This window comes from Drosophila busckii, chromosome 3R, assembly GCF_011750605.1.
Source record: "Drosophila busckii strain San Diego stock center, stock number 13000-0081.31 chromosome 3R, ASM1175060v1, whole genome shotgun sequence".
Taxonomy (NCBI): Eukaryota; Metazoa; Arthropoda; class Insecta; order Diptera; family Drosophilidae; genus Drosophila; species Drosophila busckii.
The window spans coordinates 17,145,656-17,170,327 of record NC_046607.1 but is presented as its reverse complement, the minus strand read 5'-3'; the positions used below and the strand labels follow the sequence as shown (position 1 = coordinate 17,170,327).

Below are 24,672 nucleotides of genomic sequence, written 5' to 3'. Positions count from 1 at the left end.
TAGTAAGACCGCTGCTAAGCTGTGCGTTTGTTACTTAAACTTTTTGTACGCTCTGCAGGAATTTGATGTGTTTGCCACGCAGCCAACATCCACAGCTGGCACACCCGAGCCCACCAGCCAATCTGGCCTAGCAGCTGCTGCCGCACTGGTGCATGGCGCGCCCTCGCCCACGCCCCCAGCAACTATAACAAGCATTCCAGCCAGCACAGTTTCAGTTTCAGCGCCTGCAGCTGATTTAGCAGACTCCACAGCTGCCGCACAGACCGTGGCGCTTATCCATGCAGAACAGCAGCAACAGTCGCAGCAGCAGCAGCAGCAGCAGTTGGCCACCATTGGGCAGGAGAAGAGCACACAGGAAAAGGTTAGTACGCCAGCTTGAACTTTGGCCTTGGGCTTTACTCACTTGCTCGCATGCCATTTGGAAATTAGGTGCTGGAAATTGTGCGTGCCGCGGATGCGTTTACCAGCGTGCCACCCAAGTCGCCAGCGGAGCATCATGAGCAGGACAAGATACAAAAGACAACGACGGTTGTTATATCGAAGCATACGCTCGATACAAATCCAACGACGCCCACAACACCAGCCGCACCCGCCTCAATTGGCAGCACAGCGACCCCGGAGCCATTGACCGCAGCAGCGCCAGCTCCAGCTCCAGCCCAAACCCAGTCGAATGCTCAGCAGCAGGTATGTTTGAAAAATTCAAGCGCACGTTTTACTTTAACAATTCTCTGTGTCTGTGTCTGTGTCTGTGTCTTTGTGTGTATGCGTGTCTGTCTGTGTCGTTTTGATTTTTCTTTTAACCCAAATTCGAGTTCACCAAATTTAAACAAAAAAACTCTTCACTTTATATTTTTATATGTTGATTGTTATTTTATTTTCTGTGTAACCTGCACTAACGTGTCTGGCTGCTAGGCAACTTAACTGTAAATGTATGTATGTGTGTATGTGTGTGTCTGCTTGCTCTTGTGTTCACATTTTAAAAAGCATTATCTCTACATTTGTTACAACAACTCAACTCAACTCAACTCATATGCGTCATCATTTGTCACATTTCATGTAACCAGCAGCCAAATGACATTTCAAGCTCAGCACACAACACAATCAATGCACACACACACACACACACACACGCAGGCTAATGAACTGTACACACACATGCGCAGTGTGGGCAGCAGACTAAAGCTAAAGTCAATGCGTTTAGCCGCAGCTTAAAGTCAGTTTCGTTATACACGCGGCGTATGCGTAATATACAATGCATGTTAGTTGGCGTACAACACTAGGGAATCGAAACAGACTCATCACACACACACACACACACACACCTGTGCATATAACTGTATATGACAGGCAGACAATTTATTATTTATTAGCATATTCTTATGAGCCTGAGATGTTGCTCACATTTCGTTCATTGTTGTTGTCGTTGTTGTTGTTATCTTATTTATGCTACTTACATATTATATCAATTTCTGTTTGCGCCTTTATTGTTGCTACCTTTTGAATTGCTGCTTTGGTCGGCATTGTTATTATGATTGTAATGCCTGTTGCTGTTGTTCTTGTTGCTGTTGCTGTTGTGCTTCATTGTTTTTTGTTGCTGCTGCTGCTGCTGCCGCATTCAATCCGTGCAGCATTTGAATTTGCATTGAAAGCAGGCGCAGCGCATAAGCAATACAAATACAAATACAAATACATAGCTGTATATACTACACACACACATATATCTCTAACAGAAAAATAATACAAATACTGCTATAAGGAATTTCCATTAAAATGTTTCTCTTATCTTCTTCTCGTTCTTTCTTGTTTCGTTTCTTTTCTTTTTTTTTTATTGCTCTCAATGACGTGCGCGCCGTTCGCCGTTCGCTGCTTCTCAACATATTGTTTTATTTCTCTGCTTATATATATTTAAATATATGCGCTTTTGTTTTTATTATTTGTACTTGCGTTTTGCATTCAAATTGTCATGGGCCGTAGCGCTCAATGCAGCAACAGATTTTCTAACAAGCGGATGTCACCCACTATAAGACTGAATATTTAGTTTAAAAACAACAAACAGAATGTATTTCATTTATGTTTCATCCAAGCAAAAGCAAAAGCCTTGTCGTGTTCAAAGGTCAATGAGTTACTCTCGCATTAAGTCTTCAAATTTCAAACTCTGCACCTTGCCTAGAGCTCAGCAAATGGTTTCAATGCCCGCCACTCACCGACTAAGTAGCAACTTGTACAGCAAATATAATACAGAAACAAAAACGGTCCAACTACCTAATACTTGTAGTACTATCAAGCTAAGCCAAAGAAAGTTGTCAAATTGTTAAAAATGTACCACAAACTGTTGAAAACTAATTGTTGCCTATAATATCAAAATGTTATGTTTATGTTCCTGCTGCGCTCTTGCAGTCTAATATTAGAGATTTGAGTTTGAGACGATGCTGCAAGAGCAATGAGTAGTCGGTTAGCTGAGTTTTTGTTGTTACTACTACTACTACATGAGTACTTAAGCTTAGTTATGTAATTACATTGATGTCAATAAAATGCAAATCTAAATGTTGATTTAAAATCAAAAGTGTTGCCTACATTTGAGCGCGTCCCATACATTTTGCTTTTGTGTTTATGTTACGCTTTATGTTTTGTACTTTTGTCGCTGTTCACTCAACAAATTCGGCCACAGCAAAGCACCAGCAACATCATCTACTCATCATCATCATCCAAGTAACGACACGCGGTTGGTAATTGGCTAAAAGGAGTGCAGGCTGTACGTAAAATATAAAAAAATAATGTAAAAATGTCTCTGTTATCACCACAGCACCTAAAACAAAATAAACATCAAATTGTTGTCTTGCATACACCAACACTAACTCAAGTCACACACACACACGCGCGCCACTATACACACTCACAACTTAACGTCGCACATTGTCAACTCATGCTTATGTGCGTGTGTGTGTGTGTATAAAGTGAAATGATATTAAAATGCACAAATATCAACAAACAAATTTTTAAATAGCGCGGCACACAGACGCCGGAACGCTTGGCGCCAGGATCACGCAACAGCTACCAGCAAATGCTAGCGGCGCAGGAAGAAGCGCCGCCTGCAATGCCCAAGAAGGCGCAGCCAGTTTACATTATAGACGACGAAGAAGAGGATGAGGAGGAAGTGGATTCTACGCCGCCGCTCGAATTGGCATCGCCGCCTTCCTATGCAGACACAGACTCCGACTGCTTTGAGCGCTCACGCGGGCGCTACCCAAGCGACTCTGAAAGCGACAGTCGCGCCTACAAACCAACACGCTCGGGACGCAGCACGCCCGAGTACAGCCGCACGCATCGCAAGAGCGTAAGCTTCGATCTGAGCGGCGACGATGAGCACAGCAAGTCGGACTATGAACGCTCGCGCTCACGCACGCCCGAACGCTTTGCACGCGCCTACGACTCGGAGCAGGAAACGCGCAGCAGTCGCTTGCCACGCAAGGGAATTTTACGTGCCACAAGTCCGAGTCCCAATGCAACGCTAGATCGGCCGCTTATAGTGCGCGCCAGAGAAGTTGAGTCGCCGCAGCAAGTGGCGCGTGTATCACGCGCTACTTCGCCTGAGCGTCCTGGTGGCGAGCTGGAGCGCGATAATCCCTTCAATCAAATGAGCGCTGAGGACGATGATGAGTACACACGCATAGCCAAGCAGCTGAACAGATCGCCGCGTGAAAAGTTCTTTAGCGAGTCCAGCGGCTGCAGCACGCCCAGCACAGTGATAAGCAAATCCACTGAGAGTCTAAGCGGCGCCAGACCCAAAGTGCCGCCCAAGCCGCTGCAGCTAAAGAAAGCGGATCTAGTGCGCAATGTGGCGCTTGAAAGTTTTCAGGCGAGCGATGTGGGTCAGGGCGACTTTACAGTGTTTGAACATGACGCCAGCACCAACACGATACACCCACTGGGTGGTGTGAGGCTGCCAGTGCGCGTGCTGAATCCACGTCCACGTGAGAGTCCGCCACCGCCGCCTGTGAACTACGCCACATTGCCCAAGTCGCCGCTGAGCCGCACGCCTGAGCCGCCAGAGTCGCTTTATATGGAAGCGCTGCCGCCGCCAGCGCAGCGTCGTCCACACGACTTTCAGCATGAGAACTCGCCGGATAATATTCTGGTTACCGCCGAGCAGCATCGCGACTTTTTGCTGCGCGAGAACGAAATGCGCAATCAGCTGCGTGCGCCGGCAGATCCTGCACCACCCGTGCCCAACAGCTTTGGGGTAAACAATCCATTCCTAGACTGTTGCGACAGCGACATTGACAGCCTGCCACTGCCACCACCACCACCCAGCAGCACTCCCCCACAGCGCCACAGCATGCCACCACCACCATCTGAAACACTCAATGATAACCACACTAACGCATCAACTACATCTTATACTCCTCCCACTTATGCTACGCCGGAACAGCCGCTGCTGCTGGGCCCAGCGACGCCAGCGCAAATCTTTCCCACCGCCCAAATACTGCCCGTGCAGTATGCGAGCTTGCCACAACCACAGCAGCCTAATAAACTAACACTGAGTGGTGCAGCAGCCGCCAGCGCTCAGCCCATTTTCAATCTGCTGCTGCTGCCCGCAGCGAGCGCAGGCGACACGCAGTCGAGTTCATCTGCTTTGCTTTATCTAACGCCCACAACAGCAACATCAACATCAACATCAACTGCAACGTTAACGGTGAGTGATAAGCCGCTTGCCACGCCCACGCCCAGCACGCCCTCTTACACCGCAATGAAATTTCCCACATTCTCGGAAATCGTGCTCAGCGATAGCGCCAATACCAATTACCAAAACATGACCACAGCTCGCGTTGCCAGTTCCAGTTCGCATGCGATTAGCAGCAGCACTAGCTCATTCTCCATTAACTCGTCGAACTCATCGCTGCGCACCGCACCGCATGCGGTGGCGCCCACACCATTGAGCAGCTACTACGAGACGGCGGAGGAGATCTATGCCACAATTGAGGAGGAGGCGATTTATAGCAATACCGCGTTTTTCGATTCGCGTCGCAGCAGCGACACTTCGCTCAACTGTCGCACCTCCACCTCGCCCACACCGCCGCCGCTGCCGCCCAAGCGGCCACTTAGACCGCCGCTGCCAAGTAAACTGCGCACCGCCCCACCGCCGCCGGTGGCACACAAACCGCACGGACTGCGCGGCTTGGGCAATTACAAGCTGCGCTCCCAGTCGCAGCCTCAACTGGCGGCGGCGGCAGCCACACCTCCGCCCACTCCCACAACGCCCACGGGCAAGGAGACCACAGTGTAGTTGCGCAGTCCTGGCCATAGCCACAATTTAGCGCTGCACTTTAGCTTACCAACTGTTTCGCTCTCGTTCGCTCAGTCGTCTGGCCTGTTGCTTTAGTGGGTCAAGTTGTCGCCACTCGGCTCTCTGTCCCTTTGCTTATGCATTTTAATTAAAACTCAACACCTTTATTTGCCTAGACCCAGTCACAGCCACACCCACAACGCCCCTTGATCAATTAAAGTTGCAATGACAAGCTGCGCAGCCTAACAGCAGGCTGCACTTATTGCTCTTTCAATATTTTCGTTTGATTGATTGTCTCGCACACACTCGAAGAAAAATGTGCAAAGCGCAACGTAGAAAGAAATTTTTAAAATAATAATTTAACATTTTAACAGTTAAACAATGAAAAAAGTTGTTTACTTCAGCTCATAATTTAAATGTTACTAGCGCTGCATTGAAAGTTTCTAAGTCAATTAGCTTGACTTTGGCTATAAAGCAATAAAAGCAATCAATTATATAATAGTTGTAATTAATTTATATTAAATTCTAGTGCATTTAATTTAATATTGCAGCAATTTTCTAATTCATTCAGCACATGCCTTGACTTTCGCTTTGTCTCTTTAGATGAAAGCAATAACTTTGAAAATAGCTGAGCATTGATACGTGTTAAATACTTAAATATTTATAACAGCCAATTGCAGATTTAAACATTTAGTGCTTGTCTTTGTTGCAAGCAATTAAATCAATTGCGTAACTAATTTTCAATCATTAAATTGCTGCCAATAAATTAAATTGCTTTATTAACTTTAATTCAATTCAACTTTTGCTTGTTTACAGCTGCACACATTAATTATACAATTGCCAATATTGTAATGTAAATTGGCTAGAAATACTTAATGCAATTTATTTTGCAACTTTTAGCGTTTATTTTCTTTCGAGTGTATGCGTGGGCAACAGCAAAAAAAAAACAGAGCTCAAACCACAGTGCAGGGCAGCGCTGCCTGCGCCCAGCTGAACTCATCCGTCTTGCTAATTAGATGCAACATTTTTTGTTTTTGCTGTTGACTTTGGCTGCCGCCAACCAAAGCGCAAATTGCAACTGAAATTGAGCAGAGCTTGGTGCAGCTACCCCCACCACTCCCCTTACATTCGCTTGCTCTATTAGTTTGGCTTGTATCTCTGGCGCTTTAATTTGACGTAGATTGAAATAGTTAGTTAGCTTTGTTGTGCTAGCTGCGCGTTGTGCGATTAACGAAACACGAATAAACTAATAAAAACGAATACAAAATACAACAAACAAACACAAACATTAACGTACTGCAATTGCAACTAGTTTACATTTTTCTGTTTAGTTCAAACGAGTTGGCTAAGTTCTTTTTTATTGAATAAACAACAACAAATGCGTAATGTGCGCTTCTTTTATTTTGTGCTTGTCCCGACTGAAACTTTTGTGTAATTTACATGTGGCAAGATAACAAAAGGAAAAGAGAGTTATCGTTATGCTAATGACCTTGAAGTTGTTGACACGCCCACGCGCAGTCCCGCGCGCTTTGGCAGCACACGCAGCACTGTTGACTACACTTGCCAGCAATGTGGCTTAAATAGTATTGCCAGTTTGTCATTTTATCTTATCAGCTGATTGCTAATTGTCTGGCGATAAGACAGCTGCTCTCTTTCTATGTGTGTGTGTGTGTGTGTGTTTGTTTTTCGCTTGAGCTAGAGCTAGACAACATTTTAGGTTGCTGCATTATTCAATGGCTTATTGGCTTTTAATGCGCTGACCAACTGCGCTGCTGCTGCTCGTTGACCACATTCTCAACACTTTCATGGCTCAATAAATTTCTATTAGACTGCTGCAGCTACGTTTTAAGGGTATTGAAGTTTAATTGAAATTCGAAAAATCCGATACGAAATTAATTTCTTTGCTAAAAATATACAACGTGCAAAAGAGAGAAGGCGAGAGCGAGAGCGAGCGAGGGACTAATGCGGCTGCTGGTCTGGCTGATGGCTTTTTGTATATCTTTGTGCTTGACTTGTCTGTGGGGATTGGCTGCTGATATCGCTTTTCCATGCACTTGTCGCTTGGTTGGCTGCCTGGCCTGCTTGGTCGCCTTCTTTATTTATGAGCATGCGCTTGTGTGCGTGCGTGTGTGTGTGTGTGTTGCTGTCCAAAGGATAAGGTTGCAATTTGTGCAGTTTAACGCTGGCTTTTGCTCTTGCCTCTCCATTACAGCCACCCACCCACCCAGTTAGCCACCCACTGGCATTGCCATTTAATGACTTTGTCGTCTCTCCTACATAGCCTTGCTCTCAGCCCAGCGCCCATTGCTTTGGCCAGCTCATGTTGCCTAAAACGAAGAAATTGCATGAAAGCATAAAACCGACAGTACATGACTTTGCTATGATAAATGGCCTGGCCCCCGGTTCAAGCTACTGCAGTTGCAATTTGCGACCAGCTACCCCCGCGTTTTGTAAATTATATGCCAGACAAAAAAAAACACACCCCCCACCCGCGCCCCATTAGCTTTGCTTTTAATAAACTGCTGCAGTGCCATCAAGTTAGTTTATAGCCGCTTGAATTGCATTTTTTTGCTGCTGCTGCTCTCGTTGTTGTTGTTGTTGTTGTGACTGACAGTTGTTACTCTCGGCATTTAATTGAAAAAATTCACACAGCTATTATAACTTTTATTATTAATTTATTTTTGCATTTTGCAGCTGTCAAGCGACAATGCCAAGTCGCCAACTACAACTAAAGTGCCTAAATCGGTATCCGATAAAAAACGTTTCTTTGAGTCCGCCATGGAGGATCAGCATAAGCCCACACAAAAGACAGGTAAGCTCAAAGCGGAAATTAAACCACCAAAGTTGTGTATACGCCACGTTGGCTGCTTTAATTAGATTTAGCTATAATATTAAAGCATTTCATGCTTTGCAGAGAAAGTTTTTTCATTCCTGTCAAAGGATGAAGTCGAGAAGTTGCATCAAGAGGAGGAGAAGAAAATTGCAACGCTGCGTCGTGATAAGAAATCCAGATTATTGGATGCCGCCAATGACAACATCGACAAGCAGCAGCAGCAGCAGCACGACGACGCCGATAGGCAACATGATAGCGTTGACAATAGCAACAGCAACAGCCAGAGCCGCAGCCGGAGCCAAAGCAACAGTAGCGATGCTGAAAGCGAGGTTGAGCAACTGAAGGATGTCGTTGACAATATTGTTGTTGTTGGCTTGACGCAATACGATGATGCGGAGGACCTTAGGTGAGTGTTTGATGACCAAAGTATTATTGGATTATTGGTGCTTGCCTCTCTCTCTCTCTCTCTCTGTCTCTTTTACTTGCATTTTTCTGTTACATTTCAATGCACAGACACGTCGCCCATAATATACAATTATGTTAATACACACACACACACACACACATACATATATATGTAGCTACATTTCATGGTGTTTGTGCATTTGGTTTTTTTAGACGTTTTAAGTTTCCATTTGGTGAAGTAACTTTCTGCTGCTTTTGGTTTGGTGTCGGTTCAGCGCAAAAAATAAAATACACACAGCTTTGATTTATGTATTGGATTACGCATAAGCATAACTCTCATTATATATACACGATCTACACATAATTTTAAGCTTGCATATAGCATAGTTAAAGCTAAGTTCAACACACACACACACATGTGAGTTTGTGTGTGTGCCCTAAGCGATTTAAGTTTTAAGTAGCACTTAAGCCTTGTCTGGACTCATAAATCGCTGTGCACACGCCTCCAAGGCGTTTTACCACTTAAAATTATGTTATGACCCTGTTTGCTGCAATTTTTTGCTTTTTTTTGCGTGGCCTGGCAGTTGAGTTGATTTTTTAATAACTTGGCTTAAGGGTGAAGTTGTAAAACTCTCGAGTTTATCTATGCGCCCGCTGCTATTTGGCGCGCTTTGTATGTTAATTCAACAGCGCATTGCGTATACGCAGCGTACACACTTAGGCTGCTCAATTGACTGCCTGTTGTGCGTGCGTGTGCGTTGCCTAAATTGAATACCCAGCGGCATAATAGCAGCTGCTTTATACAATTGGATAACAGTATTCAAGCAAGCCGCAAATTGAGTTCTGACTGCTGCCTACGCAGCCAGCAGCAACCAGCAGCAGCAGCAGCTCGTGTGGGCCTTGCAAAGGTCATGGCATGCGCATAATTTAGCAAGTCCCTTTTAGGGGAATTTGATGTTTCAGTTAATGTCAAACATTTGCGCCACTGCAGTTGCAAAAAAAAAAGAGCGAGCGTCGCTGCTTATGCTGTAATCAACGCTGATTCAATTAAACATTTACACACTTCTCACTCATTTGCTGCTTGTTTTTTAAAACTGCTGCTACTCGCACGTGTTCAGCAGTGATTTCGTTTTTCTGTTTTAAGTAGCAGCATATGCTTTTACTTTTTGCTGCGTACACGCTTTGGCAATTATAATTAGTGTCTGAAGCTGGCAGCAGCAGCAGTTGCATGCAACACGTAGCAAGCGCAATGCGCAGCTTTGTTAACTTTGCCACACACACACACACACATAGAGAGTGAGATAAGTTGCTGGCTGATGTCATTCAGTTGGCTTGTTGAGTCGCTGTCCGGGCCAATGTTTGTTGCCAACACCCCTTGGCACTTTTGCTGTTGCTAGTTGTTGGCGCGCTGCTCTTTGCACACATAATAAGCTGCAGCTGAGTAAAAAAATATGTAATTTAATACAATTTAAGCTAAACATATTGTAGCTAAGCAAACAGCAAAAGTCACAGCAGCTGCCCCTTCAAGCAAAGCGACGCTGGAGTTGCAGTGCTGCTAGAATTTCAAAGCTAAAATAAAAGCAAGGCAAAGCTAAAAGCAAAAAGTGATACATATTGAAAAATAAAGCATTGTTTAATGCTTAAATAATGTTACTTCAATATTAAAAATATTTTTTGGGCAAGTCACAAGTTGTAGTTTATGCTTCGTCTTTGAATTGTTTAATAAACTTGTGTAGCTGCTAAAAATTTGCTTTTATTTTCGTTTAAGTGCAGCTTGTTTGAAATAAATAATTTTATATATTAATATAAAAAAAATAAGTGCAGCTTTTATAAATTATGCTTAACTAAAATGTCTACCCTTCATTAGTTTAAATGACTAGCTTTTAAGCTTAAATTGCTTGCTAAGTTTCAAATTATTTAATGCTCATTCGTTCTGCCTTATTCCAATCCTAACACTCAGCATTACTGAAATCTGTGTATCCAAAATATTTTTTATAAGCAATTCAAGGCTTAAACTTTAACTTTTTGACATCAATCAGTTGCTAAAGAATTGCTGCTAGTTCAAAGCTACAAACATAGTCAAAGCATTTAAAATATTTCTTACTTTCTTAATTATAATGTAGATCTAAGCGCTCTGCTTTGTATTTAGCTATCAAATGTCTAAATGTTCAACACTGCGGCGTCTGTTGCTTGTGCATTAATCTCGCTTTTAGCTGAGCATACCCCAGCTACAAGCTGCTAGCTGGCAACAATGTGCGGCAGCTAGAACAACAACATAGCAAAGCATCTGCTAGCACAAAGGACAGAGCAGCGAGGCTTTGCTACTGTCAAGAGTTTTGTTTGCGAATGAAATGTACTTGTGGCAGTAAAAAAAAATATTACATTAAGCCAAAGCCAAAGCCAAGCGCATTCTTCTGCAGAAATGTTTACTGACTACAGTTCGCTTTATAAAGAGTTACACTTTAAAGTTTGATTACTAATTTTAGCTTACATCTTGGGGTATTGTTTACACTAAACAATGCTTAAATTTTGCGCAGGTCTACAGGTTTTTTGCTGTTGTTATTCCCTTAGCCGACTTACAGCATTAAATTTGCATAAATTGAAATCTGTGTTATTATGCTCTGACTCTGGCTGTGGCATTGTTGCGGCCTTGGAATTCATAAACTGCTGACATATTAATAACTTGTACGTCATAAAGTTAAAAAATGTTAACTGAAATTTCCCAGCAAGAATTTCTACTAGTTTTTGTTGCTGCTGTGCATAAATTTACATAATACAAAAAAAAAAGTAGAGAAATCATAAAATCTTATGAGGCACTAAACTCAGCGCAAATTATCAATGTTCTCAATAAGACGCTGTTTTCATATTCAAATTCAAACTCGTTTAAATCTATAAAAATGTTGTGAAACACAAAGGCTCAGCCAGATCCGTGTTTATAAATTCTTTTTTTTTTTCTATTCTGCGCTTTGTTTGCTTGACAAATTTGGCTTCCGTAGCACGACGACCACGATCGTGTTGTCGGCAAATCGCAATCGAATTATTATTATTATTTTTGTGCATTAATCGGCTAATTTATAGTTTGATAATTTATGAACTATTTCTAGTTAGTCGTTGACTCTACTCCCGCGCCAACGCCAAAGCGTCAATTGGTTTTGGCGCAGCGGTTGCCCTTGAAATCAAGCGGCGTTAGTTTTGTTTTGTTGTATATATCTTAATATATATATTTTTGTTTACTTTGCTGGTATTTACATTTATGTACGTAGCTTCTTGGGCCGCCTTTTGTGATTTTATGCAGATGAAAATATTTATGTTTTGTTGATTGCGCATAAATTAATTTATATTTTATGGCGTTGGCGCTACGTCGGTTCATTCGCTCGTTCGTTCGTTCGTTCGTTCGGGTAACACAAATGGACCGAAACGCAACTGACTGTCCGCAGTCGACGTCGCCGTCGCAGTCGCAGTCAACGTCAGTGGCATCGCATATGCAAATCGTCATTTAGCTTTACGTGTGTGCGTGCGTTTGATATAAAAGCATAATTTGACCTTAAGCCGAAATGAGGGCGTTAATGATGCTTTTTGTATCTGTACAAGAAAGAAATATATACATATAGCTGTTGTTGTTGTTGTGTATATATATATATTTTGTTGTTCAGTTTATTATTTTGCTTTGTCCATTGTTTTTTCGTTTTTTTTGGTTTGTTGCTTTTGGCGCATAAATATTAATTAAATTTGGAAAAAACCCCGACAACGTTTAGAGCGATATGAAAACCAAACCGAAACGACAGCAGAAAATTACTTTACACACACATAAATAAATGTGTATGTGTGCAAATTGTATATTTTATTATTTTTTATGCCCCACCACACACCCACCAAGCACAAATAAACTTGCAAGCTCTCCCGCTTGGTGCACCTTAATTAAATGTAAATCACCACAATTGCGTGTTTTTGTTTGCAACAACTTTTTACAGGAATCCACTTGACGAAATTGAAGCAGTATTTAGAGCCTAAAACTAAAACTAAAATACACACACACACACACAGCGAGAGTAATGAGAATGTGACACTAAGTTATGCCTATCACTTGACTAACTAAACTAAACTAAGTTATATAGTTAACTACTTTTATACGTAATTAAGTTTATAACACACACACACTAGCTTAATGTACAATATACATTTTGATATAAGCAACGTACTTTTTATATATAGCTTTAATATAGTTGAGCTGCTAAGTGGGCGACGCTCTTGTGCCCACTTGCGTAGTGTTAATGTTGCTTTTTATTCTAAAAGAAAACACATTTCATTTCTCTCTTTACAAATCGTACAACAAAATGAACGTAATTACAGCTCAGCATTGTTCAGTCCAGCAACACTTGAGTTCATTTCATACACAAACTGCACACTCACACACCTGCAGCGTTTTTAAAGTACACGCCCACTAAAAAAAAAAAGAAATACACACGCCCTCAGCGTTGCCCACAAACTTGTTATTAGCATAAAGCAGCAGCAATGATAGCAAAATGATATATAAACATATAGAACGAGCGCGCTAGCATTAAGTGAAAATTATACTTGGACTAACAGCAACTTGAAAGTTGGGAATATATTCATATATATTGAAATGTTTGCATGCAGTTTAAGTTTAAGTTTTTTTATATATTTTATATGTCAAACTCAATGTATTAACTTTAACCAATCATCATCAGTCACATTGCCATAACATGTGCCATATAAACATCATAGGCTTAATTCAAAATCTATCATCAGCCAAATAAATGCCAAAAACACAAAATCCATAACAATTTATTGCAAATTTATTAACAACCAAACCAACCCAACCATGATGCGTACCAAATCCAAAACATTTTAAAACGCTTGCTGCACAAACATAATTTTAATTGCTGCTGCTGCAGCCTTTATTGAGGCCAACAATGGGCCAATTGACTGGCGAAAATTTTAATAACTGATTTCGATTTGCATTTTACTGGCAGTCAAAGTTCAATGCGCAAAAACTTTCTAAGAGCAATGCATACATAAATCTGTCAATTGCAAAAGTTGCGTCGTCGCGTTTAAATACGCGGCGCACTATATAAATGTTTGTATGTATGTGTGCCAAGTGAGTTGTGCACGCTGCTGCTGCGCTCGAGTGGCAAAGCCAAAGTTCATTTAAAAGTCGAAAGGACAAATGAATGAATAAAGCGTGCAAAACGGCAAAGCGTAGAAAAAAAAATAGAGAGAGAAATTATTTTGCCAGCGTAGAATAGAAGAAGTGCAAGTGGTGCAGCAGTTGCTGCCACTGGGTGGTGGGGTCAAGCCTCAGCTGGCCTGGCAGCACCTTGTTGCCAGTCAGACAGTTGCACTAGCTCTTGGTTTTTTTTCTTGTTGCTCTTTTCGCTTGCCTAGGCGCCAAGGGCGTGTAAATTGAAAAGCATAAATCACTCAAGCAAAAGTTCAACTGTGTGTGCGAATAATTTCGAATTAAACTTGAACTGAAAATTGTGTAGCAATTTGTTTAAGACAAAATCCACTTGCCTGTCTAACAGTCTGTCCAACTGTCTGACAAAGAGCCAGACCCAGGCCAAGCCACAAAGTTCGTCACTAGCAGACACTTGGGCTTTAAGCAAGGCACAGGCACATGGTAAGCTTATTGCAAATAGTTGTGCTGCGTTCACTTTTAAAATTAATTTTGCATACTGCACACACACACACACACACACATACGCATAGTTGGCAGCACAAGTTTTAGTTTTACGACTTGCTCCGGCTGTGGCTGCAACTCCGACTCCAACTCCAGCTACGGCTTTGCAGCTACTGCTCTCTTAACTCTGTCGCTCTGTCTAGCGCCAGTTACTCTAAAGCTCAGTGGCTTTGACTCCGATTTCGTTTTGCCAACTGCCTTAACACGCTAATCTCTGGCTGCCTTGTTATTGCACTTGTTGGCAAAGTTGTTCAAAAAGTGATTTTTGTCAGTGACTGGGATTTGGCAAGAGCTGCAGCATAAAACAAAAATAACAAAAAAAAAAAAGTTTGCAATGTGTTTCTTGGTTTTTAATTACAACAAATTCGACTTGTTATGCAAAGTTTGTTGCATGCCTTAAGGCGCACGCACGTACGAGACACACACACACACACACACACACGCATACGCATATATGTAAACATATTAAATTAACGTCGTCATCTACATGTTTTAACCGCAACTCACACACACCCACACACATTTGTTCGTTGGCCTGGCCCCCACTTCAAAACAAAATACAAGCAAATCTTCTTTGATAACTGTACTTATATGTGTTTTACTTTGCACAATTGTTAAAACACCAACAACACACAAAAATGACAGAACCGCACAAAGTCAAGCGCAGACGACACACGCGCCTAGCAAAATACCCAAGCAACAGAAGCAGCCAGCAACGTTGAAGGCCACGACGCCTGCAAGTGAAAGCCCCAAGCCCTCGCTGCTGCCAAAGCCAAAGGTCAAAGTGGTAATGCCGCCAGCGCTGCAGCAGCGTCTCATGCAGCAGCAGCAGCAGCAGCAACAGCCCGAGGAGCCCAGCATACCCGAGGAGGAGCTGCAGTCCATGGGCAGTCGCATACCCGTGCGCACATTGAAAGCTGAGCGACGCGCGCTGGCCGCTGCGGCGCGTCAAGCGGGCCTAACTGTCGAGCAGTATGTCGAGCAGCAGCAGCAGCAGCTGCTGGAGGCGGAACCAACCACGCCCAGCACCACACCCACAGGCAAGAGCCGCGCCATGATTAAGTAAGTTTATGCGTTGCCCGCTGGCGAGCAGCAAAGGTCGCAGTTCAAAACGAATATAGCAAGTCAATGTGTAGGCGCTGCCCTTTAGAATTGTGTATCAAATATTTGACATAGCAGTAAACAGCACACACACACAAATACACACACACACACACACACACACGCAGAATTAGCGCACTTGGCAAACTATCAGTTTATGTTTTCAGTCTATGTATTTTGTAGCTATCAAACTATTTGTGTGATTTGGTCAACACTTTTATCTTCAAGCTACTTTAGTATTTTATTTGCGGTGTTTGCCTTTTGTACATAGCAGCTATGCAGCTAATCAAATATAAGATTCGTTATTAATTCATTTAATTTGTTATAGCGCTGAGAAACGCGCTTCATGGCGCGCCGCTCGTTTGCGTTCGCTGGAGCAAGGCGCAGTTGAAGCGCAGGATGTGATCAGAAACATGCGCAAGGTCAACGATGATCTGATTGCGCACGAGTCCTCCGCGCACACTGAGGTAAGTTTGTCTATAACCAAAGCGTAATTAAATTTCAAAGCCTAACACGCCCTTGCCTTGCCCCGAGGAACTGAATGCAGCCAACACAACAACAACAACCATAAGATACGCTATGGTTTGCTTACTAACCTGCCACAATTACTAAAAAAAAAAATTGATGTGAATGTGAATGCTGCAATTGTTACTAATGCAACATTTTGTGGCTTGCAATATTTCATTTGCCCTTACTTACGCTCACTCTCACTCTCACTCTCTCTCTCCCTTTCTATGCTCATGTATCCCTTCCTACTATTTTTAAAGCCAAAGATAGTCTTTCCCAAAATTGCCATTAAATCTAGCGACGGTCCGATTATAGTGCGTGAGCGCGAAAAGATACTCGATGAGAAAATTGTGCGTCGCACTGAGGAGATAGCAGATCCTATCACGGGTTTGCCTCAATTGCGCACCGTTGAGTACATTGAGAAAATCATCGAAACGGAGGTTCGAACAAAATTTTAATTTCAATTCTTTATTTTGTACATTATAATTGGCACCCTTTATATGCAGAATTTTCGTTAGCAATTGTTTCGTCTTTGGGCCGCACTCACGTAACCAACTCTTTGTTTTGCACACACTCTAAACACTTTATGCACTTAGCACACACACATGTATAGTATTCATCTACACGCAAAGTCACTCACTCGACTGTCATTGTAAATAGCAGCAGTAGCAGCTCAACATCATGCCCATCAGACTTAATTATTTCATAGCAGCCGCCCGCCCGCCCACGCCCACGCCCACGCTTTTCAAGCTCGAATTGTGTATCCTATTTTTTTATATCTTCTCAGCGCGCTAAAATTTTTAATATCCGCCGCAGCTTGTCAGTTTGCTGGGCTGGCTGGCGCAGTGGCTTTGTCAACAATTTCAGTGTAGCGAACAAGTGCAGCGCATAATAAAAGAAAATAAGCAACGTAAGAGCGACGAAAAGAATAAAAGGACCTTAAGCTACTTGTGCGGGCGGGCAAAAGGTTGTCGCGTAGCTGCTGTTCAGCCAGTTATTGTTGTTCCTTAAGTGTCTCGTGGTTTTAGAGCTACCTGACCTGACCTACGCGCAAACCACTTCAATTTGCAGTGGGAACTCAACTCAACGCCGCCATCAAAGAGTTTTCTGTGTGTTTATGTTTTGCCTTTTTTTATGCTTTTATTTGCTTGGGCTGCTGCTTGTTGTTGCTGTCTATAAAGCGACATAGCATCAGTTTTACGCATTTCTGTTGTCTGATGCTTGGATTCCTGGTTTAAGTATGCAAAAGCATTATAATGATGCTGGGGCTTGGGCTGCGGCTTTTTACGGCATTGTGTCCATTAAAATTAAAGCAAAACTTTTGTCGTTTTAATGATATTCGATCGCAACAAAAACAGCCCCAACCCCAGCCCCAAACAAACCGCAAAACATTTTTATGACCGCCTGCCTGACTGACTAACTGACTGCCTGGCTGGCTGCTATTTTTGTTTGTCTCAACAACAAGCGAATTTGGGTTTTAAGCGCTCTGCTTTTCAATTTGTCGTAGGCAGGAAACACTGCCACAGCACAAACAAGCGACAACTCATATGTCAACGGCACAAAAGTTTAGTCCACTGTGTGGGGTAATACGAGAACGAGAGAGAGAGAGCGCAAAACTTTGCTGCTGGCATTTCCACTCTCTCTCTCTCTCTCTCTTTCGCTCTCTGGCTGCCTGCAGGCTAACCTCATATCCCACAATTCAATATGCATGCAGCACACAGCGGGGCGCAACAACTGCAAGTAACAGAAGCATGGCAAGCAACTGCCATTTGCTTAGTTGGCTTGCTGTCTGTCTGTCCGTCCGTTCGTTCAGTAGCAGCAGCGGTTGTCAACGACAAGCGCCTCTGGCTTATCGTCTTTCAAGAATCCTCTTTTGGTCTCTGCCTGCCAAACGTAGAATAAGCGCTAGCAAATTCATTTTCCACTCGTTTGTCTGCATTTCTCATATCACGCATACGCCCACACGCCCAAGCCCACGACTCAGCAGTTCTTTGCTCTTGGCATAATGACTCGAACTATTAGCCACTCCATTTAAACACTTTTGTAGTTGTTATTGAGCATAATTATAAGCAAAGTTTTGCAAAGCGATAATTACGCTAGTTTATAAATATTTATTTTGTTTGAGCTCTTTATATTGTCTTGGCTATAAATGCGCGTCATAATACCATAAATAAAGTTAGACATATAGTTTGTAAGCAATAAAAGCCATCGCTTATATTAATCAGTCATCGATTTTTTGTTCAACATTTTATTGAGTTCTTGACCAAACGATGTATATTTTAAATATTAGAATCGCAAAGCTGATAAATTTTTTAATGAATTGTATAGACATAGAACAGCTCTGAAAATCTACAATAAATACAAAAATATTCAATACATACTTGCGCTTAATACTGTGACAACAATTTTGCATAGATCAGATCATGATACAATAATACAAGGTAGCGGACTGCGCTCTTCGTTTTGAGTATTTCGGGTACTTAACTTCAGTCGTTCGCTGGCGACCAGCACAAACTAAGTAACCCAAGAGCGCAGTCCGCTACCTTGTATGATTGTATCATAGATCAGCTGACTTTTTTGCTAAGCCTGCAGGCTCTCTGCCTCTTCAGCTCAGTCTCTAGCTGCTGTGCCCAAACTCCCATCGTACGATGCACATTGAACGCTCTCTCAGCAACAAAGCAACGACGCTCTCGCTCGCAAGCAAGTAAAGTAATTGCTGTCACTCACGCTCATTGAGGGCCTCGCGCTCTCACTATCCAGTATTGAGCTACGATCAAGCCTGCGAGCGAAGAGCTGAGCACAAGCAGCTCCTACATGTGTGGGAGGGTCAAGGCAGCAAGCGAGGCCAATTGCACGTCAGTTGTGCATTGCACGTTGGCGATGAAGCAAGTGAAGTGCTAGTAAACGAGTTGCCAGACTAATAATAATTGCGATATATTTTATTTATTTATTTATTATTTATTTTTGCAATATATTTAGTTGCAGTCAATCTATAAAGCTAGCAAAGACTTAGTTTATGCTTAGTTACCTTTAGCTCTTAGTTTCACTTGAGTTTGTTGTATTTACACTTTAGTAAGCACTTAAACTTCTTTCAATTTGCAGTTTGGGTTTATAAATATTTAGCACATACTTTAGCTCAGCTTCTAATACGTAAACTGTTTTCTCACGCTCCTCCCACTCTACTTTTCACTCACTGTCCTACTCTCTGTTGCTTTCTTTGCATGCTTTATCTTATAACACGCAAGCACCGCAAAGAATTTCATTTGTTTTGTTGCACACACACACACACACACACTCTACGTGTACGTAATCTAGTTAATAAGCATGAGTTTGGTTTTGGTTTTGGCCCCATGTCTGGTGCTTGTTGCTATTCGTATTGTATTACTTAACGTTGAGCCATTCTCGCCAAAATACAAAATGCACAACGTATCGCCCATTCCCATGTACTTAGGTGGAGACCTGCAAGGAGCGCATTATATCCTTGGAGCTGCAAGCGCCCGAGCCGGACGAGGGCGGCACATTGGACGACACACAGCCGCCGCTGGAGCTGCATGCAGATGACGATGACGATGACTTTGACAATGATGACTACGATGATTATGATGATGAGGAGGAGGAGGAGGACACCGCCTCGATTGTTACGGTGCAGGCGAACAGCGAGAAACTATTTCTGCGTGCCGACTCGGATGGCTATGGGCCCTCATCGATTGAGAGCGTCTCGTCGTCGGGCAAGGTGCGCATCAAGCCCGCAGCGTTGAGCATGCATCAGACGCTGGCCAAGGAGACGACCATAGTGGAGGTGCTGAATCCAGTGATTGGCGGCGACGGCAGCGCGCGCACTATACAAGTGAGTGGCATATCCTTTGAGGATGACTATGAACTGGGCGAAGGCGGCAGCGCAGTGCTGCGCAGCGAAACTTTTGTGCTGCCAAGCGGCAGCAAGAAGTCCGAGTTGTCGCTAAATGCCAAAATGAAGAATGTGCTTGAGGAGCTGCTGGAGAACGAGCGCGTCAAATTGAATTTGCAAAAGAGTCTCGAGGAGCATAGCGAGGACGAAGAGGAGGAGGAGGGCAGCAGCGCCTATGGCGATGCGCGTGACGACGACGAAAGCGCCTATGGCGATGCCATGGACGATGTCGTTGACTTTGCCACTGAAGTGCAGGTCGATGCTAAAAATGGTAATCAGCAGCTGCTCGATGCGCTCAGAGCCGACAGCAATCGCAATACAATTATGGCCAACTTGGTGCATAAATTGGCAGCCAGCGACAACGAGGAGGAGGAGGAGGAGGATGAAGAGGAGAGCAGCAGCGACTCTGACGACTCGGACAGCGATGACTCTGACGATGAGGAGCAGCAGGCATTGAATGTGACCTATGTGCAAGGCGCGCAGGTTATTGAGAATCTCAACACAGCAGCCGACGCCGCTGCCGCTACCGCTTCAACGGGCGGCAGCAAGCTACAAAAGTCACAGACCTACAATACAATGAAACAGGCAGCGAGCGCAGCTGAGGAGCAAGTGGAGGCAGCTGCTGCTGCTTGCGATACGCTGGCGCAGCTGCAGGCTGAGCAGCGTGCGCTGGCCGAGATCTCAAAGCAGCTGCGCAAGTCTGTTGAGGATTTGCTTAGCACCGAGCAGGCCGAAACGGTAGTGGAGCGCACCTATCAGTTGCCCGCTGCCAGCGATAGCAACGCTATAGTCACCGTTACAGAGGTGGTCAAGAAGAAGAAGAGCAAGCAGCCACGCGCGGAGGAGTCAGGTGAAGTTATATTCAATCGCTTGCTCAGCGCTGGCGACTCCACGCGTCAAATCTTTGATCAGCAGCGTGGCGAGACCATCACAACCACCACAACAACCACAGAGGCGCTGCCCACAGAGCCGACGCTGGCGGGTGAGCCCAGCACTAGCGTCGTCACCACCACGCGCACAGTCTCCAACATTGTGACCAGCGGCATACCCAGACTGGAGACAACGACCACAAAGCAAACGACGCGCAGCAATAACAGCAACAACAACAACAATAGCGGCAGCAATCGCGGCAAGAACAAGCGCAAGGGAAAAAAGAAATAAATATTGCGCATACGCCGCGTCGCGTCGCGTGCTCGGTATGTCACTAAAGTCATATGAATTCTCGCATATACATACCACACTACTCTAATATTAGTTATGCTTACACACACACACACACACACACACCCATGTATGTATGTATATTATGTATGTATGTAAAGCTAATTAAAAACAATTAATCGTGCAAATAACTTGTTGTTGCATTTACATGAGAAAATAAAAAACTCATTTGTTACTAATCCTGCCGATGTGCGCCGCAGCTGCAATAAAAAAAACGCAACTAAAAAAAATGCAATTACAAATATTTGCATTGTAAATTATAAGCCCAGAGCAAGCATTTAACAACATTTAATTTTCAACAGCAAAAAGGTTTTTTTTAAAAACAACAAATGTTAATTAATATCACCCCCGCTATGCGCTGCCAAGCAAAAATCTTATTTAATTGATTAAATAATTTCATTTTGTTTTGCCATCTAATGTTGCATTTTCATTAAGCCCGCAGTTTGGCTAAATCAAAAATTCAATTTAATCAATGCCCAACTTATTTATGCTTTTGTTTTTAGCACAAAAAATAATTAAAACAAACTCGCGCGCGCCTATTCCCGCCCCGACTTGAAGTCTAAAGTATTTAGCGCAGCTACGAAGCATTCCGAATCCCCAAGCTGGGGGTAAAACACATACACACACATACATAGCTCTAAGACACACAAACTTGTAGTTACAAATGGCAATTAAATATATACGCGAGCTTTTAGCACAGCAACAATTTATAATATATCTATAGTAGTGCAGTTTTTAAATCTCGATTTAAATTTAAAATTGTATAAATACAAGCAACTATGATCTTTAGTACGTAAGCAAGGCAAGTGAACATTTTTTATATAAAATAACAAACGACAATGTAATAAACAAAAACAATTCATTTTATACAGCAGCTTAAGCTGAGTTTTGTATTAATTTTATATCTGCAACTCCACAGTCTGGCCGCCTTGTTTGCTATAATTAAATCTGTCAAACGGCCTTTTGAGCATATAAATAGCACCGATGTTATTTTTATACAGCTGCCAAATCTGTGACGGCAGCGGATTATAGACTTGACAGCCCAAATCCGGCACGTTGCAGCTTCAGCTGAAGCGGAGCATATTCCAAACGACGCATATATCAAATTTACGTTTGGGAAGTTGTCTAGGCGCTGTGATTATCGCACAGTTAAATTTCCGCTCGTACTCGAAATTTTAAATAGAATTCAAATCAAACGGTAAGTAAAGCTGGATCAATAGCTTTAAAATATTTAATGCTGCTAACGGCGGCTAATTGTCAAGCCTTGCTTTCAGTTTCAGGCACAATTAGCAGCTTGACAGCTCAGCAGCTGGCACCTTATTATCTCATTTGGCTAAAAGGCATAAGCAGCTTATGCAAAAGCATTTCAATGCTCACAAAAATTGTAGCAGCATAAAAAGCAAATTTAAAGTCGTGTGCGCAATAAACAAAGTGAAAATACATACGTTATATATAAATTGAGAGTACATAACACTTGTGTGTGTGTGTGTGTGTGCTGGCACGACTGGCAGCTAGCTACACATGACTGTGTGTTGGGGCTGTCATGAGGCAAAATGGCAAAGCGGAAGGCGTTGCCATTTTAGAGTACGCAACAGCCATAGAGAATGTCTTCCGACACTGTCTGTTGAGTTAGTCAAAAAGATAGACAGTTGACAGGCAGGCTGCGAGACTCTGGGCGCGATTTGAGTAGTGTGCTTTTAGGTTAAGGCGTCTTCGCTGCTAATGTAAAAATCGTTAGAATTTGCTGTGCACTCGACGTGGCTGAGCTCACGTTGCGTATGTGCAATGTGCATAATACGATTTCAAGTGCACAACAAGTTGAGTGTGTGCGCTTGTCGTACCTGTGTCAGCATTTTAAATATTTAATGCCAACCAATTGAATTGCAGCTTAGAGCTGCAACTAGATGCGGCCCAGATGCTGCTGCTGCTGACGCAAGTGTGTGTATTGGTTGCTGCTGCTGCTGCTGCCTTGGACAGGTCCAGTGGCTGACTGAGCAAGACAAATGAATGCACGCCCTTGAGTCTCTGCCACCCGCTTAGCTGCATTTGCATTTACGCAACACTTCAAGTGCAGCAGCAGCAGCAGCAACACGCGTTCGCTTACATTTTTGGGCATGTTGCAAGCTAATGTTGCCACAGGCGCAGCCCAACCTCACCCAGCGCATTAATCAAAAACTCATTTTGCTATGCGCGCTCGCTCTCGCTCTCGCTCTCTCATGCTTGTTGTTGTCAAATTAAAAACAAAAACAGTTTGTCGCATTTTTATACACTCCAGCGAGTGCTGGCAGTGCAACTGACGTGAAAACTAAACCCAGGACCTCATGAGGAAGCAACAGCAGCAGCCAACAATTGTCGTCAGCTCGTACCTCTGGCACATTTAATGCGATGATGCTTGGTTAAACACACAGCAGCAGCAGAGCAGCGAAGGAAGCAAGCAAGCAAACAAGACAAGCTGATTTTTTCATTATTTTCCTTTTGTCACATAAATTTAAAGCACTTGCTGTTGGACATTTTTCACATTATACACATAAATCCTGTAAAGATGCGAGAGAGTAACTGCCACTGCTACATTGCCTGCGAATCGTCGAAATTGTTGAAAAATGTCCAGTGTTTGTTTGTGCAGCTCACACACACACGCACACATAGACACGCAGTCAGGTGTGCTGGTCTGCGTCTAGTCCTTGGGCGTGCTCGCAGTGCTGTTTGCTCTCTGCTCCGCCAGTTGCTGAGTTATCTGGCAAATAATGGAACGTGCTGTGCAGATGATGCGTTTTCATAAATTTTAAATAAGCGCAGCAGCTGCCACCATAAGGAACACCAGAGCTAACAACAACAACAGCAACAGCAACAATAAGCTGGGAGCAAGCTGAGGGCGCAGCCTTGACAGCGAGCGTATGTTTACTTGCGCATATGTCCCTGCATAATTTGCCAAGCCACTTAAAGTTGAATGTGTGTGTGTTTCAGCAAATGCACTTAACTAGCCAGCAGCAATAAGTTGGGCACTTTCATTAAACAGGCAAACCACAAGCAGCAACAAAGGTGTGAGCGCTGCATTTGACAAGTTGTCAGCGACACACATTTTTGGCTTCAAGTATAAGTTGCTAAGCTTTACATTTAAATTGCGCTTAGAATGCAGCGCTGCCAAGTAGCAACTGAAATTTAAGATTTCCAATTCCTTGAACCTGCACGAATTAAACTTCAAAGTCTGCACGTTCCAAGAAAATTGTGTTCAACTTTCTTCCGCATTGTTGTCATCGAACGCGCTCAAATTAATTTTAAAGCTAATTTTGCTTTTAGCCTGCACTTTGCCATACGCTAAGTTATATTTACAACTTTGCTTTAAGTTATATTTTAAAGGCTTCGCTTGCTTGCTTGCTTGCTGTGGCGCAAGGACAATGAACAAGCAGTTTGACAGCTGTGCCAACACACATAAAAATAAAAGAAGGCAAAAACCCCAATGCAGGCAGCCTGCAATTTTGATTGCGCCTCCTGGCTCAAATGAAATCCTTACTCACTGCATACTTGTGTGTGCGTGTGTGTGTTTGTTTTGCTGGCTGGCTTAGCCTGTTGCTGTTGCTGTTTGGTTGTCGTTTTGGGGCCAGGCGCATGCGCTGGAAGTGCAAACGGAAACTGTTGCAGTTGGCAGAACACAAAAGCATTGCCCCTATTTATCCGTTGGCGGCTTATCCAAAAGCAAAGAAAAGGACGAGACG

The 24,672-nt window shown here is 43.3% G+C and overlaps 1 protein-coding gene across 19 annotated transcripts in view; it reads left to right on the top strand.

Moving 5' to 3' along the window:
• Positions 1-21,826, top strand: part of LOC108602776 (protein lap4) — a 53,448-nt gene extending 31,622 nt beyond the window's left edge. For 8 of the 19 annotated variants that reach the window (XM_017990982.1, XM_017990966.1, XM_017990969.1 and 5 more), the window contains 9 exons: positions 59-361; positions 430-684; positions 3,005-4,693; positions 7,979-8,096; positions 8,199-8,523; positions 14,869-15,285; positions 15,653-15,791; positions 16,092-16,271; positions 19,283-21,826. In XM_017990982.1, the coding sequence (XP_017846471.1) occupies positions 59-361; positions 430-684; positions 3,005-4,693; positions 7,979-8,096; positions 8,199-8,523; positions 14,869-15,285; positions 15,653-15,791; positions 16,092-16,271; positions 19,283-20,899 (5,043 nt within the window). In that variant the 3' untranslated portion in view covers positions 20,900-21,826. Of the gene's footprint in view, positions 1-58; positions 362-429; positions 685-1,974; positions 2,529-3,004; positions 6,671-7,978; positions 8,097-8,198; positions 8,524-12,493; positions 13,139-14,868; positions 15,286-15,652; positions 15,792-16,091; positions 16,272-19,282 lie in introns of those variants that run through there. The other 11 variants (XM_017990964.1, XM_017990971.1, XM_017990973.1 and 8 more) reach the window with 11 other exon arrangements.
• Positions 21,827-24,672: the final 2,846 nt, after the last annotated feature.